Raw genomic sequence first — 17,019 nt, forward strand, 5'->3', positions numbered from 1 at the left:
GCTGCATCGCCTCTAGATGACAAGTGCCCGGACCCGGAAAGTGCGAAGCACAGCGCAACCGCCAACCTCTGACGCAGCCGAGCCGATCACATCTGGAGCCGCTCGTCAGTCCGATATCAGCCGCTGCTCACACAACCTGCAGCATGGCTCGATCATGGCTGCGGACAGACGGCAGAGAACAGACGGCAGACCTCACGCCCGGCACGATGGGTAGAAACACCATCAAATGTGGTCCATTAGTTCACACTCTGACACCGGATTCTGCTTTCAAACAGCGCGGAGCGGGGATTATTCCAAACCTACCGCGAACGCCTGCGAGGCAACAGGTCCATTCTCTCAAAGGGCTATACCCAGCAGTGAGGACTGTACCGGGAGCAGCGGGGACCGCGGGGATGTGTACCGGGAGCAGAGGGACCGCGGGGATGTGTACCGGGAGCAGCGGGGACCGCGGGGATGTGTACCGGGAGCAGCGGGGATGTGTACCGGGAGCAGCGGGGACCGCGGGGATCTGTACCGGGAGCAGCGGGGACCGCAGGGATCTGTACCGGGAGCAGCGGGGACCGCAGGGATCTGTACCGGGAGCAGTAGGGGCACCAGAGATCTGTACTGGGAGCAGCGGGGACCGCAGGGATCTGTACTGGGAGCAGCGGGGACCGCAGGGATCTGTACTGGGAGCAGCGGGGACCGCAGGGATCTGTACTGGGAGCAGCGGGGACCGCAGGGATCAGTGCTGGGAGCAGCGGGGACCGCAGGGATCAGTGCTGGGAGCAGCAGGGACCGCGGGGATGTGTACCGGGAGCAGCAGGGACCGCGGGGATGTTTACCGGGAGCAGCAGGGACCGCGGGGATGTGTACCGGGAGCAGCGGGGACCGCAGGGATCTGTACTGGGAGCAGCGGGGACCGCAGAAATCTGTACCGCTGTATCAAGCAGCTTGATCCCATTGAGGAGTAAAGGGATGTTTCTGGCTGTCCTTGCTGCTGCTGTAGGGGCGGTTGCTCCTCGCTGCTGCTGCTGGAGGGGGGCGGTTGCTCCTCGCTGCTGCTGCTGGAGGGGGGCGGTTGCTCCTCGCTGCTGCTGCTGGAGGGGGGCGGTTGCTCCTCGCTGCTGCTGCTGGAGGGGGGCGGTTGCTCCTCGCTGCTGCTGCTGGAGGGGGGCGGTTGCTCCTCGCTGCTGCTGCTGGAGGGGGGGTTGCTCCTCGCTGCTGCTGGAGGGGGGGTTGCTCCTCGCTGCTGCTGGAGGGGGGGTTGCTCCTCGCTGCTGCTGGAGGGGGGGGTTGCTCCTCGCTGCTGCTGGAGGGGGGGTTGCTCCTCGCTGCTGCTGGAGGGGCGGTTGCTCCTCGCTGCTGCTGCTGCTGGAGGGGGGCGGTTGCTCCTCGCTGCTGCTGCTGCAGGGGGGCGGTTGCTCCTCGCTGCTGCTGCTGCTGCTGGAGGGGGGGGTTGCTCCTCGCTGCTGCTGCTGGAGGGGGGGTTGCTCCTCGCTGTTGCTGCTGGAGGGGGGGTTGCTCCTCGCTGCTGCTGCTGGAGGGGGGGGTTGCTCCTCGCTGCTGCTGCTGGAGGGGGGGTTGCTCCTCGCTGCTGCTGCTGGAGGGGGGGTTGCTCCTCGCTGCTGCTGCTGGAGGGGGGGGTTGCTCCTCGCTGCTGCTGCTGGAGGGGGGGGTTGCTCCTCGCTGCTGCTGCTGGAGGGGGGGTTGCTCCTCGCTGCTGCTGCTGGAGGGGGGGTTGCTCCTCGCTGCTGCTGCTGGAGGGGGGGTTGCTCCTCGCTGCTGCTGCTGGAGGGGGGGGTTGCTCCTCGCTGCTGCTGCTGGAGGGGGGGTTGCTCCTCGCTGCTGCTGCTGGAGGGGGGGTTGCTCCTCGCTGCTGCTGCTGGAGGGGGGGATGCTCCTCGCTGCTGCTGGAGGGGGGGTTGCTCCTCGCTGCTGTAGTATTTATTACGTGTTTCAAACTTGTACCAAACTTTTTATAAAATAGACAATATTGATGTTTTCTTATTTTTTGAGAGTTTGGTATGATCTTGAAAAGCGTAATAAATACAACATCGTGGAACAACCCCCCGTCCAGGAGCGGCGCAGTCAGTCCCCTTTCCAGGAGCGGCGCCGTCAGTCCCCCTTCCAGGAGCGGCGCAGTCAGTCCCCCTTCCAGGAGCGGCGCAGTCAGTCCCCCTTCCAGGAGCGGCGCAGTCAGTCCCCCTTCCAGGAGCGGCGCCGTCAGTCCCCTTTCCAGGAGCGGCGCCGTCAGTCCCCCTTCCAGGAGCGGCGCCGTCAGTCCCCCTTCCAGGAGCGGCGCCGTCAGTCCCCCTTCCAGGAGCGGCGCCGTCAGTCCCCTTTCCAGGAGCGGCGCCGTCAGTCCCCCTTCCAGGAGCGGCGCCGTCAGTCCCCCTTCCAGGAGCGGCGCGGTCAGCCGGAAACGTCCTCCAGTACATTGGCAGATGAAGGTTTTCTTCGCGGGGGTGACGGCAGCAGCTGTATTCTCTATGGGCACATAATGGGGTTGTGACATGCACGACCTGTTCAGGTGAGCGTCCCCCAACTATTTCCCGTCTCTTGATGCCACACAGACAAGCTGATGTGAGATCGGGGATCATCACCCCCAGTCTCCTCGCTCTTGATGACATTGTGGCTCGCTGTTGTCTGCGGTCCTCGGTGTTGCCCATTTCTTGGTGCTTCTTTGTGAACCGCGCCTATCTACTGATCGGCCGATATCAGGGAAGATGCCGGGAGGTTGTGGAGATATCAGGGAAGCTGCCGGGACGCTGTGGACTATGGAAGGCGTTTCCCCGCAGGGGTGCAGTGCGCAGGGCCGGCCTGTAGGAGTCGCCCTCGCTCCTCCAATCATCTTTACTGACTAATAAATGGCTTCTTTTCGCGGTAGTCAATTATTTTGCTGCTCAGTGTAACCCAATTTCACAACTGTCAGCGCCGGCGCCATTACATAATGATCCTCATCAAAATGCAAATTCCTTTTATTTGTTTTGCAGACGTATAAAGATATTATAGACGGAATAATGAAAATCACAATTAGTCACTTGAGAGAGCAGAGAATAGCGCCACAATTTATGTGCTGTCTTCACGCTATGATCGCGGTGCTAAAAAAAATAAAATATATAAATATAAAAAAACTCCATCAGCAAAGACAACGCCGCGACAACAAGACGTATCGGGGGAGGGGGTGATAATTGAAACTGCGGTTCTGCAAATAAACGGCAGGACATCGATTCTAAATTACACTCCACAACGCGAAAACACTCGACGCTGCGGACCGCGGGCCACAAAGTAACGGTCTGACAACCGGCTGCTGCAGACGTGTGACACAAGACGACCCGAGTCCCGCAGGTGACCCAGACAGCACGTATTGTGCGGGACACGAGGGCAGTCTGTACTCAGCAAGTCAGGCAGGAGCTCCGCTGTGCCCCGTGTCTGAAGATGCAAGGACTACCCTACACCAGAAGACTGGATCAGTGTCCTCTGGAGAAAGTGGGAAAAGACGCTGGAAAAAGAAAGGGGGGGGAGAGTGCGGCGCTGGAAAAAGAAGGGGGTGAGTGTGGTGTCGGAAAGAGAAGGGGATGAGTGTGGTGTCGGAAAGAGAAGGGGATGAGTGTGGTGTCGGAAAGAGAAGGGGATGAGTGTGGCGTCGGAAAGAGAAGGGGGTGAGTGTGGCGTCGGAAAGAGAAGGGGGTGAGTGTGGCGTCGGAAAGAGAAGGGGAGAGTGTGGCGTCGGAAAGAGAAGGGGATGAGTGTGGCGTCGGAAAGAGAAGGGGAGAGTGTGGCGTCGGAAAGAGAAGGGGATGAGTGTGGCGTCGGAAAGAGAAGGGGGTGAGTGTGGCGTCGGAAAGAGAAGGGGGTGAGTGTGGCGTCGGAAAGAGAAGGGGATGAGTGTGGCGTCGGAAAGAGAAGGGGGAGAGTGTGGCGTCGGAAAGAGAAGGGGGAGAGTGTGGCGTCGGAAAGAGAAGGGGGAGAGTGTGGCGTCGGAAAGAGAAGGGGATGAGTGTGGCGTCGGAAAGAGAAGGGGGAGAGTGTGGCGTCGGAAAGAGAAGGGGGAGAGTGTGGCGTCGGAAAGAGAAGGGGGAGAGTGTGGCGTCAGAAAGAGAAGGGGGAGAGTGTGGCGTCGGAAAGAGAAGGGGAGAGTGCGGCGTCGGAAAGAGAAGGGGAGAGTGTGGCGTCGGAAAGAGAAGGGGGAGAGTGTGGCGTCGGAAAGAGAAGGGGGAGAGTGTGGCGTCGGAAAGAGAAGGGGGAGAGTGCGGCGCTGGAAAGAGAAGGGGAGAGTGCAACGCTGGAAAGAGAAGGGGGGAGAGGTAAAGGAGGTGGAGCAGGAAAGATATGGGGAGGAACTCGGAACGCCTGCAATAAACGGGAAGGTATACATGGCACTACAAAATAGAAGGGAGTGGAGAGCAGCATTGAAACATGAAAGAAAAAGAAGGGGGAGTGCGGCACTGATAAGAAAATAGGGTGGGAGTGCCGCACTTGAATGCGCAGTAATTGTGTCCTGTACAGAGAAGAGCCCAGCGCAGGACACGGGCCCAGCGCAGGACACGGGCCCAGCGCAGGACACGGGCCCAGCGCAGGACACGGGCCCAGCGCAGGACACGGGCCCAGCGCAGGACACGGGCCCAGCGCAGGACACGGGCCCAGCGCAGGACACGGGCCCAGCGCAGGACACGGGCCCAGCGCAGGACACGGGCCCAGCGCAGGACACGGGCCCAGCGCAGGACACGGGCCCAGCGCAGGACACGGGCCCAGCGCAGGACACGGGCCCAGCGCAGGACACGGGCCCAGCGCAGGACACGGGCCCAGCGCAGGACACGGGCCCAGCGCAGGACACGGGCCCAGCGCAGGACACGGGCCCAGCGCAGGACACGGGCCCAGCGCAGGACACGGGCCCAGCGCAGGACACGGGCAAAGGTGACACTGCACAGTCTTGAGAGAAGTGGGGGTGTCCGGGGAGGCCCCCGCTGCCTACTTACAGCATGTACATGATGACGCCGATGCTCCAGATGTCGCACTGCTGACTGTAGTCGTGAGCGTTGATCACTTCAGGAGCTGCCAGTGAAGGATAAACACGAATATTAATAATCCAGAAATCACTTATAAATGCTTAAACACGCGGTGGCGGCGGCGGTGCAGCGATTCCGCTGATGGGGTGTAATTGATTCCCCGATGAGTCCTGGACGGCGGCAGATGGGGCGATGAATTATGTACGGACCTGTTCGGGCCGTGTCTCCCCCCACAGAAGTGATGACTGGAGGAATCTCCGGATGAGCGGTGACTTTTTAATTGTTGGCAGTGAGTGCGCCGGCAGCTGGGGAGCGGCGGAGGGCGGTATAGGAGACAGGCGGATATGTGTGATGTGGCGGCTGCTGATCCTGGGAAACACATCACCACGCCGGACCTGCCTCGTCTCCGCACTCTCACGGCCCTTTAAGAAATGACCCTGGGCCCTCACTCCGGCCCCCTTACCCATATAGATAGGGGTCCCACAGGTGGACTGCAGCATGTTCTCACCGCCAACGCCGCCCTTCTGCACCGCCAAACCGAAATCTGTCACCTGAGAAAACACCCGGATTAGTACATGACATCACCAAAGAGAAAAGCTGCGACTGAGGGGTAATTACAAGACAGGGGGATGTGTGTCACCCATCTTATAGAATGTGCGGGGGTAATAGTGGGGGTCGCCCTTCTTATAGGATGTGCGGGGGTAATAGCGGGGGTCACCCCTCTTATAGGATGTGCGGGGGGTAATAGCGGAGGTCACCCATCTTATAGAATGTGCGGGGGTAATAGTGGGGGTCGCCCTTCTTATAGGATGTGCGGGGGTAATAGCGGGGGTCACCCCTCTTATAGGATGTGCGGGGGGTAATAGCGGAGGTCACCCATCTTATAGAATGTGCGGGGGTAATAGTGGGGGTCGCCCTTCTTATAGGATGTGCGGGGGTAATAGCGGGGGTCACCCCTCTTATAGGATGTGCGGGGGGTAATAGAGGGGGTCACCCATCTTATAGAATGTGCGGGGGTAATAGTGGGGGTCGCCCTTCTTATAGGATGTGCGGGGGTAATAGCGGGGGTCACCCCTCTTATAGGATGTGCGGGGGGTAATAGAGGGGGTCACCCCTCTTATAGGATGTGCGTGGGGTAATAGCGGGGGTCGCCCTTCTTATAGGATGTGCGGGGGTAATAGCGGGGGTCACCCCTCTTGTAGGATGTGCGGGGGGTAATAGAGGGGGTCACCCCTCTTATAGGATGTGCGGGGGGTAATAGCGGAGGTCGCCCTTCTTATAGGATGTGCGGGGGTAATAGCGGGGGTCACCCCTCTTATAGGATGTGCGGGGGGTAATAGAGGGGGTCACCCCTCTTATAGGATGTGCGGGGGGTAATAGCGGAGGTCACCCATCTTATAGAATGTGCGGGGGTAATAGTGGGGGTCGCCCTTCTTATAGGATGTGCGGGGGTAATAGCGGGGGTCACCCCTCTTATAGGATGTGCGGGGGGTAATAGCGGAGGTCACCCATCTTATAGAATGTGCGGGGGTAATAGTGGGGGTCGCCCTTCTTATAGGATGTGCGGGGGTAATAGCGGGGGTCACCCCTCTTATAGGATGTGCGGGGGGTAATAGAGGGGGTCACCCATCTTATAGAATGTGCGGGGGTAATAGTGGGGGTCGCCCTTTTTATAGGATGTGCGGGGGTAATAGCGGGGGTCACCCCTCTTATAGGATGTGCGGGGGGTAATAGAGGGGGTCACCCCTCTTATAGGATGTGCGTGGGGTAATAGCGGGGGTCGCCCTTCTTATAGGATGTGCGGGGGTAATAGCGGGGGTCACCCCTCTTGTAGGATGTGCGGGGGGTAATAGAGGGGGTCACCCCTCTTATAGGATGTGCGGGGGGTAATAGCGGAGGTCGCCCTTCTTATAGGATGTGCGGGGGTAATAGCGGGGGTCACCCTTCTTATAGGATGTGCGGGGGTAATAGCGGGGGTCGCCCGTTGTACAGGATGTGCGGGGGTAATAGCGGGGGTCGCCCGTTGTACAGGATGTGCGGGGGTAATAGCGGGGGTCGCCCGTTGTACAGGATGTGCGGGGGTAATAGCGGGGGTCGCCCGTTGTACAGGATGTGCGGGGGTAATAGCGGGGGTCGCCCGTTGTACAGGATGTGCGGGGGTAATAGCGGGGGTCGCCCGTTGTACAGGATGTGCGGGGTCAGCCTTCCTATAGGATTAGCAGAGGCAATAAGCAGGGGTGTCACTTTTCTGTATAGGGGCGCCCCAGCTTGCTGACTGTTTCCCATGGCAGCAGCAGTCCTGACTGACGCCAGCTCTTGGCTACACAATCAGTTGGGGTCCCGCACGTGGCACCTTTATGTTCAGCGCCGCGGCTCCACCCTCCGAGGCGTCCGCGCTCTGCACTAAGATGTTCTCTAACTTCAGATCCCGGTGCACGATGTCTGCAAGAAACGAGAAAGAAGATCACAGAGACCGGACCCCCACAATGTACAGAAACGTGAGGACCGGACCCCCACAATGTACAGAAACGTGAGGACCGGACCCCCACAATGTACAGAAACGTGAGGACCGGACCCCCCTGCACCGCCCCCGGACCCCCCCTGCCTGCACCGCCCCCCCGAACCACCCTGCCTGCAAAGCCACCCGGACCCAGAGACTGCAAGAGGGCCCCCCATTATAGAAGGTCAACAGAGGTCATGGGGGAGTCCAATAACAACCAGCAGAATAGCGAGTGCAGCTCTGGAGTATAATACAGGAGGTAACTCAGGATCAGTAATGTATGTACACAGTGACTGCACCAGCAGAATAGTGAGTGCAGCTCTGGAGTATAATACAGGATGTGGCTCAGGATCAGTAATGTATGTACACAGTGATTGCAGCAGCAGAATAGTGAGTGCAGCTCTAGAGTATAATACAGGAGGTAACTCAGGATCAGTAATGTAATGTATGTACACAGTGACTGCACCAGCAGAATAGTGAGTGCAGCTCTGGAGTATAATACAGGAGGTAACTCAGGATCAGTAATGTATGTACACAGTGACTGCACCAGCAGAATAGTGAGTGCAGCTCTGGAGTATAATACAGGAGGTAACTCAGGATCAGTAATGTAATGTATGTACACAGTGACTGCACCAGCAGAATAGTGAGTGCAGCTCTGGAGTATAATACAGGAGGTAACTCAGGATCAGTAATGTATGTACACAGTGACTGCACCAGCAGAATAGTGAGTGCAGCTCTGGAGTATAATACAGGAGGTAACTCAGGATCAGTAATGTATGTACACAGTGACTGCACCAGCAGAATAGTGAGTGCAGCTCTGGAGTATAATACAGGAGGTAACTCAGGATCAGTATTGTATGTACACAGTGACTGCACCAGCAGAATAGTGAGTGCAGCTCTGGAGTATAATACAGGAGGTAACTCAGGATCAGTATTGTATGTACACAGTGACTGCACCAGCAGAATAGTGAGTGCAGCTCTGGAGTATAATACAGGAGGTGACTCAGGATCAGTAATGTATGTACACAGTGACTGCACCAGCAGAATAGTGAGTGCAGCTCTGGAGTATAATACATGGGGTAACTCAGGATCAGTAATGTAATGTATGTACACAGTGACTGCACCAGCAGAATAGTGAGTGCAGCTCTGGAGTATAATACAGGAGGTAACTCAGGATCAGTAATGTATGTACACAGTGACTGCACCAGCAGAATAGTGAGTGCAGCTCTGGAGTATAATACAGGAGGTGACTCAGGATCAGTAATGTATGTACACAGTGACTGCACCAGCAGAATAGTGAGTGCAGCTCTGGAGTATAATACAGGAGGTAACTCAGGATCAGTAATGTATGTACACAGTGACTGCACCAGCAGAATAGTGAGTGCAGCTCTGGAATATAATACAGGAGGTAACTCAGGATCAGTAATGTAATGTATGTACACAGTGACTGCACCAGCAGAATAGTGAGTGCAGTTCTGGAGTATAATACAGGAGGTGACTCAGGATCAGTAATGTATGTACACAGTGACTGCTCCAGCAGAATAGTGAGTGCAGCTCTGGAGTATAATACAGGAGGTGACTCAGGATCAGTAATGTATGTACACAGTGACTACAACCAGCAGAATAGTGAGTGCAGCTCTGGAGTATAATACAGGAGGTGACTCAGGATCAGTAATGTATGTACACAGTGACTGCACCAGCAGAATAGTGAGTGCAGCTCTGGAGTATAATACATGGGGTAACTCAGGATCAGTAATGTAATGTATGTACACAGTGACTGCACCAGCAGAATAGTGAGTGCAGCTCTGGAGTATAATACAGGAGGTAACTCAGGATCAGTAATGTATGTACACAGTGACTGCACCAGCAGAATAGTGAGTGCAGCTCTGGAGTATAATACAGGAGGTGACTCAGGATCAGTAATGTATGTACACAGTGACTGCACCAGCAGAATAGTGAGTGCAGCTCTGGAGTATAATACAGGAGGTAACTCAGGATCAGTAATGTATGTACACAGTGACTGCACCAGCAGAATAGTGAGTGCAGCTCTGGAATATAATACAGGAGGTAACTCAGGATCAGTAATGTAATGTATGTACACAGTGACTGCACCAGCAGAATAGTGAGTGCAGTTCTGGAGTATAATACAGGAGGTGACTCAGGATCAGTAATGTATGTACACAGTGACTGCTCCAGCAGAATAGTGAGTGCAGCTCTGGAGTATAATACAGGAGGTGACTCAGGATCAGTAATGTATGTACACAGTGACTACAACCAGCAGAATAGTGAGTGCAGCTCTGGAGTATAATACAGGAGGTGACTCAGGATCAGTAATGTATGTACACAGTGACTGCACCAGCAGAATAGTGAGTGCAGCTCTGGAGTATAATACAGGATTATAAATCTAGAATGGTGGGGAAGAGGTGAATAAATTCATTATCAAAAAAGAAAGAAAAAAAGATGATATATATATGATACACACAGATCATAGTGAATGTGCGGAATGTGACTGTAGAGGTCAGGATTCTGCACATTCTGCCATGAAACAATATTCACTGAACAAAAATATAATCGTGACTTTTGGTTTTGCTCCATTTTTCCTGAGCTGAACTCTGAGATCTCAGACATTTTCTCTCAAATATTGTTCATAAATCTGTTAGTGATCACTTATCAACTGAGTGACATGATCCATTCCCATCACAGGTGCGGCAGATCAAGATGCGGATTACACAGCGTGAATATTACACAGGTGCGCCTTAAGCTGGTCACAATAAAAGGTCACTCTAAAATGTGCAATTTAGCGACCCCGATGAGCAACAGTCAGGTGGAGACCCCGATGAGCAACAGTCAGGTGGAGACCCCGATGAGCAGCAGTCAGGTGGAGACCCCGATGAGGAGGACGAGCTGCAGTCAGGTGGAGACCCCGATGAGGAGGACGAGCTGCAGTCAGGTGGAGACCCCGATGAGGAGGACGAGCTGCAGTCAGGTGGAGACCCCGATGAGGAGGACGAGCAGCAGTCAGGTGGAGACCCCGATGAGGAGGACGAGCAGCAGTCAGGTGGAGACCCCGATGAGGAGGACGAGCTGCAGTCAGGTGGAGACCCCGATGAGGAGGACGAGCAGCAGTCAGGTGGAGACCCCGATGAGGAGGACGAGCTGCAGTCAGGTGGAGACCCCGATGAGGACGACGAGCTGCAGTCAGGTGGAGACCCCGATGAGGACGACGAGCAGTTGAAGAAGAGTTTCCCTGAGACATTCCTGAGTTTGTGCAGAAATTCTTTGGTTTTGCACAGATTGTTGCAGCCGCTGTCCGGGACCCGGTTTCAGACAATTGTGGAGGTGAGGATGCTGATGTCGGGGGTCCTGGGCCAGGATGTGGGGGGGGGGGGGGGGTCCAGGGCCAGGATGAGTGGGGGGGGTCCAGGGCCAGGATGTGGGGGGGGGTCCTGGGCCAGGATGTGGGGGGGGCGGGGTCTAGGGCCAGGATGTGGGGGGGTCCTGGGCCAGGATGTGGGGGGAGGGTTCCAGGGGCCAGATGTGGTTACACGTGGTCTGCGGTTGTGAGGCTGGGTGGCTTGTTATTATGGCCAGCCTAAGGCGCACCTGTGCAATAATCAGCCTCTCGATCTGCCGCACCTGTGAGGTGGACGGATCATCTCCGCAGAGGAGAAGTGTCACTAACAGAGATTTACACAAGTTTGTGAACAATATTTGAGAGAAAAAGTCTTCGGTCTTAGAGTTCAGCTCAGGGAAACAAAGAACAAAAATAAAAAAAAGTGTTGTATTTAGATTTCTGTTCAGTGAATAGGTGGTAAAGCCTCAAAATTTCCATTTGTGCAGTTCCCCCCAGCGTCCAGCAGAGGGAGCCAGTGTCCGTGCTCACAGGACAGAGCGATCTGCCGATCTCTCACATTGCTCCTCACTTTATATTCAGCGGAAGCAAGAAATGCCCCAAACAACAAAAGACGCTAAACCCATAAATGCTGTGCAGTCACCGCGCACAGGGGGCCGCACAGGGGGCTGCTATGCAAAGGGGGCCGCACAGGGGGCCGCGCTGCACAGGGGGCCGCGCTGCACAGGGGGCCGCGCTGCACAGGGGGCCGCTATGCACAGGGGGCCGCGCTGCACAGGGGGCCGCACAGGGGGCTGCTATGCACAGGGGGCCGCGCCGCACAGGGGGCCGCGCTGCACAGGGGGATCTGCACAGGGGGCCGCACAAGGGGATCTGCGCAGGGGGCCGCGCACAGGGGGATCTGCGCAGGGGGCCGCGCACAGGGGGCCGCGCTGCACAGGGGGCTCCGCACTGGCCCCTCCACGTCCTGCCAGCAGATCCCGCTCTGCAGCCGGCACGCCATCGCTCAGCAGCTGTCCTGCGTACCGTTCTTGTGCAGGTAGGCGATGGCAAAGGCCAGGCTGTGGATGACGTGTCTGGTCTCTGTCTCGGACAGCAGCTTCCTCCGGTGCAGGATCTTCCGCAGCTCCCCGCCTTCACACAGCTCCAGCACCAGGTACACCCTCTGAAAGGCAGACATCACTTACTGCTCTGGGAACCTGCTCCACTCACATCCAGAGCTGCATCCAAATTCTCCATGTGTCCGGAGAGCTCACAGGCTGTAAAGCCAAACTGCAGAGTGTAATGCATTGTGGGAGATGCAGAACCCTATACAGCGGTCTCCTCCAGCACCGGCACCAGAGCAGCCAATCATGAGAGCCGATGACACTGGACCAGGACAGAAAATGAGCCTGAACCATCGCTAGTGACTGCAGCTCTGGAGGATAAGACCTCCATGTACCAGCAGAATAGTGACTGCAGCTCTGGAGGTGTCTGCAGGATAAGACACAATGTAACAGCAGAATAGTGAGTGCAGCTCTGGAGGTGTCTGCAGGATAAGACACAATGTAACAGCAGAATAGTGAGTGCAGCTCTGGAGGTGACTGGAGGATAAGACACGATGTAACAGCAGAATAGTGAGTGCAGCTCTGGAGGTGACTGGAGGATAAGACACGATGTAACAGCAGAATAGTGAGTGCAGCTCTGGAGGTGACTGGAGGATAAGACACAATGTAACAGCAGAATAGTAAGTGCATCTCTGGAGGTGACTGGAGGATATGACACAATGTAACAGCAGAATAGTGAGTGCAGCTCTGGAGGTGACTGGAGGATAAGACACAATGTAACAGCAGAATAGTGAGTGCAGCTCTGGAGGTGACTGGAGGATAAGACACGATGTAACAGCAGAATAGTGAGTGCAGCTCTGGAGGTGACTGGAGGATAAGACACAACGTAACAGCAGAATAATGACTGCAGCTCTGGAGGTGCCTGGGGATAAGACACGATGTAACAGCAGAATAGTGAGTGCAGCTCTGGAGGTGACTGGACGATAAGACACGATGTAACAGCAGAATAGTAAGTGCAGCTCTGGAGGTGACTGGAGGATAAGACACAACGTAACAGCAGAATAATGACTGCAGCTCTGGAGGTGACTGGGGATAAGACACGATGTAACAGCAGAATAGTAAGAGCAGCTCTGGAGGTGACTGGGGATAAGACACGATGTAACAGCAGAATAGTAAGAGCAGCTCTGGAGGTGACTGGAGGATAAGACACAATGTAACAGCAGAATAGTGACTGTAGCTCTGGAGGATAAGACACAATGTAACAGCAGAATAGTGAGTGCAGCTCTGGAGGATAAGATACAACGTAACAGCAGAATAGTGAGTGCAGCCCTGGAGGTGACTGGAGGATAAGACACAATGTAACAGCAGAATAGTGACTGCAGCTCTGGAGGATAAGACACAATGTAACAGCAGAATAGTGAGTGCAGCTCTGGAGTGGACTGGATTTTTTGATTTATGTGATCATTGTCTGGAAACCTCTTCACTATCTCAGTTGATTATGAGAAGCTGGAGAGGGGGTACTACGGGGGGAGGGGGGTGTCATCGCCCCGGGGCTTGGGCTTCTCCCTCCGGTGCAGTGTAATAATCACCCCTGATGGCAGAATCCGGCACTGACCTTGGGCGTCTCGAACACTTCCTCCAGGTGGATGATGTGGTTGTGGTTGACCCTTTTCAGGATGGAAACCTCCCGTTCCAGCAGTTTGACAGCAGAGCTCCCGGCCTGTAAGTATATGCCAGAGAGGAGTGGGGGGCATGCTGGGAGCAGTAGTGCGGCATCTATCCGCAGGAATACAGAAGAAAGCTTTTACCTTTTCTCTATGGACCTTTTTAATCGCCCACTTCTTCCCCGTCTCCTTGTGTTTGGCTTCAATGACGACTCCAAAGCTGCCGCGTCCCAACTCATTGCCAAAGGTGTAGATTTGCTGAAACACCAAAGGAATAAAAAGGGTTAAATGTCACCTCCCATGTAATGTACATCCAAGAAAGAGGCCGGGACCGAGAAAAAGAGAAAGAGAGAGAGGCCGGGACCGAGAAAAAGAGAAAGAGAGAGAGGCCGGGACCGAGAAAAAGAGAAAGAGAGAGAGGCCGGGACCGAGAAAAAGAGAAAGAGAGAGAGGCCGGGACCGAGAAAAAGAGAAAGAGAGAGAGGCCGGGACCGAGAAAAAGAGAAAGAGAGAGAGGCCGGGACCGAGAAAAAGAGAAAGAGAGAGAGGCCGGGACCGAGAAAAAGAGAAAGAGAGAGAGGCCGGGACCGAGAAAAAGAGAAAGAGAGAGAGGCCGGGACCGAGAAAAAGAGAAAGAGAGAGAGGCCGGGACCGAGAAAAAGAGAAAGAGAGAGAGGCCGGGACCGAGAAAAAGAGAAAGAGAGAGAGGCCGGGACCGAGAAAAAGAGAAAGAGAGAGAGGCCGGGACCGAGAAAAAGAGAAAGAGAGAGAGGCCGGGACCGAGAAAAAGAGAAAGAGAGAGAGGCCGGGACCGAGAAAAAGAGAAAGAGAGGCCGGGACCGAGAAAAAAGAAAAAGAGAGGCCGGGACCGAGAAAAAAGAAAAAGAGAGGCCGGGGACCGAGAAAAAAGAAAAAAAAGAGAGGCCGGGACCGAGAAAAAAGAAAAAAAAGAGAGGCCGGGACCGAGAAAAAGAGAAAGAGAGAGAAAGAGAGAGAAAGAGAGAGAAAGAGAGAGAAAGAAAGAAGAGAGAGGCCAGGACCGAGAGAGAAAACAGACGAATGGCCCACAAAGTCGAGTAGACAGCAGGACAGAGGAGACGGCACCTTGATGGCGGCTTCATCGTCCATGCGGGTGTGCGGCACCTTATTTTCGGCGCTGCTGCTTCGGGACCATTGTGCCGCCATCTTCCTTCCGGCATCTCGTCCTTCAGAGCTCAACATCTGAAGAAAAAGAAAGTAACCAAGAAAAGGAGAAGGATTTACAGACTGTGAAAAAAAAGACGGGGAGGGGGGGGGGGGGGGGAGGTGGCAACTCAAATATTGTGGGGGAGCGGTGGACGGTGATATAGTGGACTCCACTATTGCTGAGGTAGCTGTCCACAAAACCGCCAAGACTGAAGAGGGGTGGGTATATATATATTACACACACACACACACACACACATCTCCCCATGATAAGCTATTCTGGAGCAGCGCTTACACCCGGCTTGTGCTGTTGGTGGTGTGAGTGGCGGCCCTACTCCCCGCCTGTCCAGCTGGGGCAGTGTGAGCGGTGCCCCTACTCCCCGCCTGTCCAGCTGGGGCAGTGTGAGCGGCGGCCCTACTCCCCGCCTGTCCAGCTGGGGCAGTGTGAGCGGCGGCCCTACTCCCCGCCTGTCCAGCTGGGGCGGTGTGAGTTGCAGCCCTACTCCCCGCCTGTCCAGCTGGGGCGGTGTGAGTTGCAGCCCTACTCCCCGCCTGTCCAGCTGGGGTGGTGTGAGCGGTGCCCCTACTCCCCGCCTGTCCAGCTGGGGTGGTGTGAGCGGTGCCCCTACTCCCCGCCTGTCCAGCTGGGGCGGTGTGAGTTGCAGCCCTACTCCCCGCCTGTCCAGCTGGGGTGGTGTGAGTGGCGGCCCTACTCCCCGCCTGTCCAGCTGGGGTGGTGTGAGTGGCGGCCCTACTCCCCGCCTGTCCAGCTGGGGCGGTGTGAGCGGCGGCCCTACTCCCCGCCTGTCCAGCTGGGGCGGTGTGAGCGGCGGCCCTACTCCCCGCCTGTCCAGCTGGGGCGGTGTGAGCGGCGACTCTACTCCCCGCCTGTCCAGCTGGGGCAGTGTGAGCGGCGACCCTACTCCCCGCCTGTCCAGCTGGGGCGGTGTGAGCGGCGACCCTACTCCCCGCCTGTCCAGCTGGGGCGGTGTGAGCGGCGACCCTACTCCCCGCCTGTCCAGCTGGGGCGGTGTGAGCGGCGACCCTACTCCCCGCCTGTCCAGCTGGGGCGGTGTGAGCGGCGACCCTACTCCCCGCCTGTCCAGCTGGGGCGGTGTGAGCGGCGGCCCTACTCCCCGCCTGTCCAGCTGGGGCGGTGTGAGCGGCGGCCCTACTCCCCGCCTGTCCAGCTGGGGCAGTGTGAGCGGCGGCCCTACTCCCCGCCTGTCCAGCTGGGGCAGTGTGAGCGGCGGCCCTACTCCCCGCCTGTTCAGCTGGGGCGGTGTGAGCGGCGACCCTACTCCCCGCCTGTCCAGCTGGGGCGGTGTGAGCGGCGACCCTACTCCCCGCCTGTCCAGCTGGGGCGGTGTGAGCGGCGACCCTACTCCCCGCCTGTCCAGCTGGGGCGGTGTGAGCGGTGGCCCTACTCCCCGCCTGTCCAGCTGGGGTGGTGTGAGTGGCGGCCCTACTCCCCGCCTGTCCAGCTGGGGCGGTATGAGTGGCAGCCCTACTCCCCGCCTGTCCAGCTGGGGCGGTATGAGTGGCAGCCCTACTGCAGAATCTCTCCCACTTGTATGCAGCTCTGGATGTGACTAGAGTAGAGCACAGACTGGGATTCAGTGTCTGAATATAAAACGCCGATTCATAAGAAGCAGAAAGAAAAACATCCAGGAGCCGATACCGGATTCTCAAGTCCGAGCCCAAACTCCTCACAACTGCCAGAACCTGTGACCTGCCGGGAATCACACACTAGAGCGTCAGCTCTTCTGCTCAGTCCCTGCGGCCTGAAGCGGATGCCTGGTGCGGTCCCACTCTCCCCAGCAGGTGGCGCTCCAAACCCACACTGATGGATACATAAAAGACACAATGGGAATTACTGGGATCTGATACCAGGCATTAAATATTAGCACAGGGTCCGGTGTCCGCTGACAGCACCGGCCGATCCCACCCCCTGAAAGATGACACCAGCGAGCACAAGATCTTATTACAGAGCCACAAGTAAACTAATTAAATGGCCAGGAATGTTTGTCATAGGACCGCAGCACGGAATATAGGAGACCAAAGAGGCAAAGTGTCACCTAACACTCCCGAGAAGCAAGGTGCGACTGATATCAGCCCCTCTTATAACGCTCCAGTGCTGATATAACCCCAGACATTACATATGTGACTGATATCAGCCCCTCTTATAATGCTCCAGTGCTGATATAACCCCAGACATTACATATGTGACTGATATCAGCCCCTCTTATAATGCTCCAGTGCTGATATAACCCCAGACATT

At 56.4% G+C, this 17,019-nt stretch overlaps 1 protein-coding gene across 2 annotated transcripts in view; it reads right to left on the reverse strand.

Annotated features, from left to right (window-relative positions):
* The window catches only part of STK33 (serine/threonine kinase 33), a 28,223-nt gene extending 13,449 nt beyond the window's left edge, over positions 1–14,774 (reverse strand). Inside the window, exons 1-7 of one of the 2 annotated variants that reach the window (XM_075326617.1) lie at positions 14,658–14,774; positions 13,698–13,811; positions 13,505–13,609; positions 11,870–12,008; positions 7,345–7,433; positions 5,455–5,542; positions 4,962–5,037 (exon numbers count right to left, since the gene is read on the reverse strand). In XM_075326617.1, the coding sequence (XP_075182732.1) occupies positions 4,962–5,037; positions 5,455–5,542; positions 7,345–7,433; positions 11,870–12,008; positions 13,505–13,609; positions 13,698–13,811; positions 14,658–14,774 (728 nt within the window). The remainder of the gene's footprint in view (positions 1–4,961; positions 5,038–5,454; positions 5,543–7,344; positions 7,434–11,869; positions 12,009–13,504; positions 13,610–13,697; positions 13,812–14,657) is intronic. The other variant, XM_075326618.1, reaches the window with a different exon arrangement.
* Positions 14,775–17,019: the final 2,245 nt, after the last annotated feature.

Source organism: Anomaloglossus baeobatrachus, chromosome 10, assembly GCF_048569485.1.
Source record: "Anomaloglossus baeobatrachus isolate aAnoBae1 chromosome 10, aAnoBae1.hap1, whole genome shotgun sequence".
In the NCBI taxonomy this organism is placed as follows: domain Eukaryota; kingdom Metazoa; phylum Chordata; class Amphibia; order Anura; family Aromobatidae; genus Anomaloglossus; species Anomaloglossus baeobatrachus.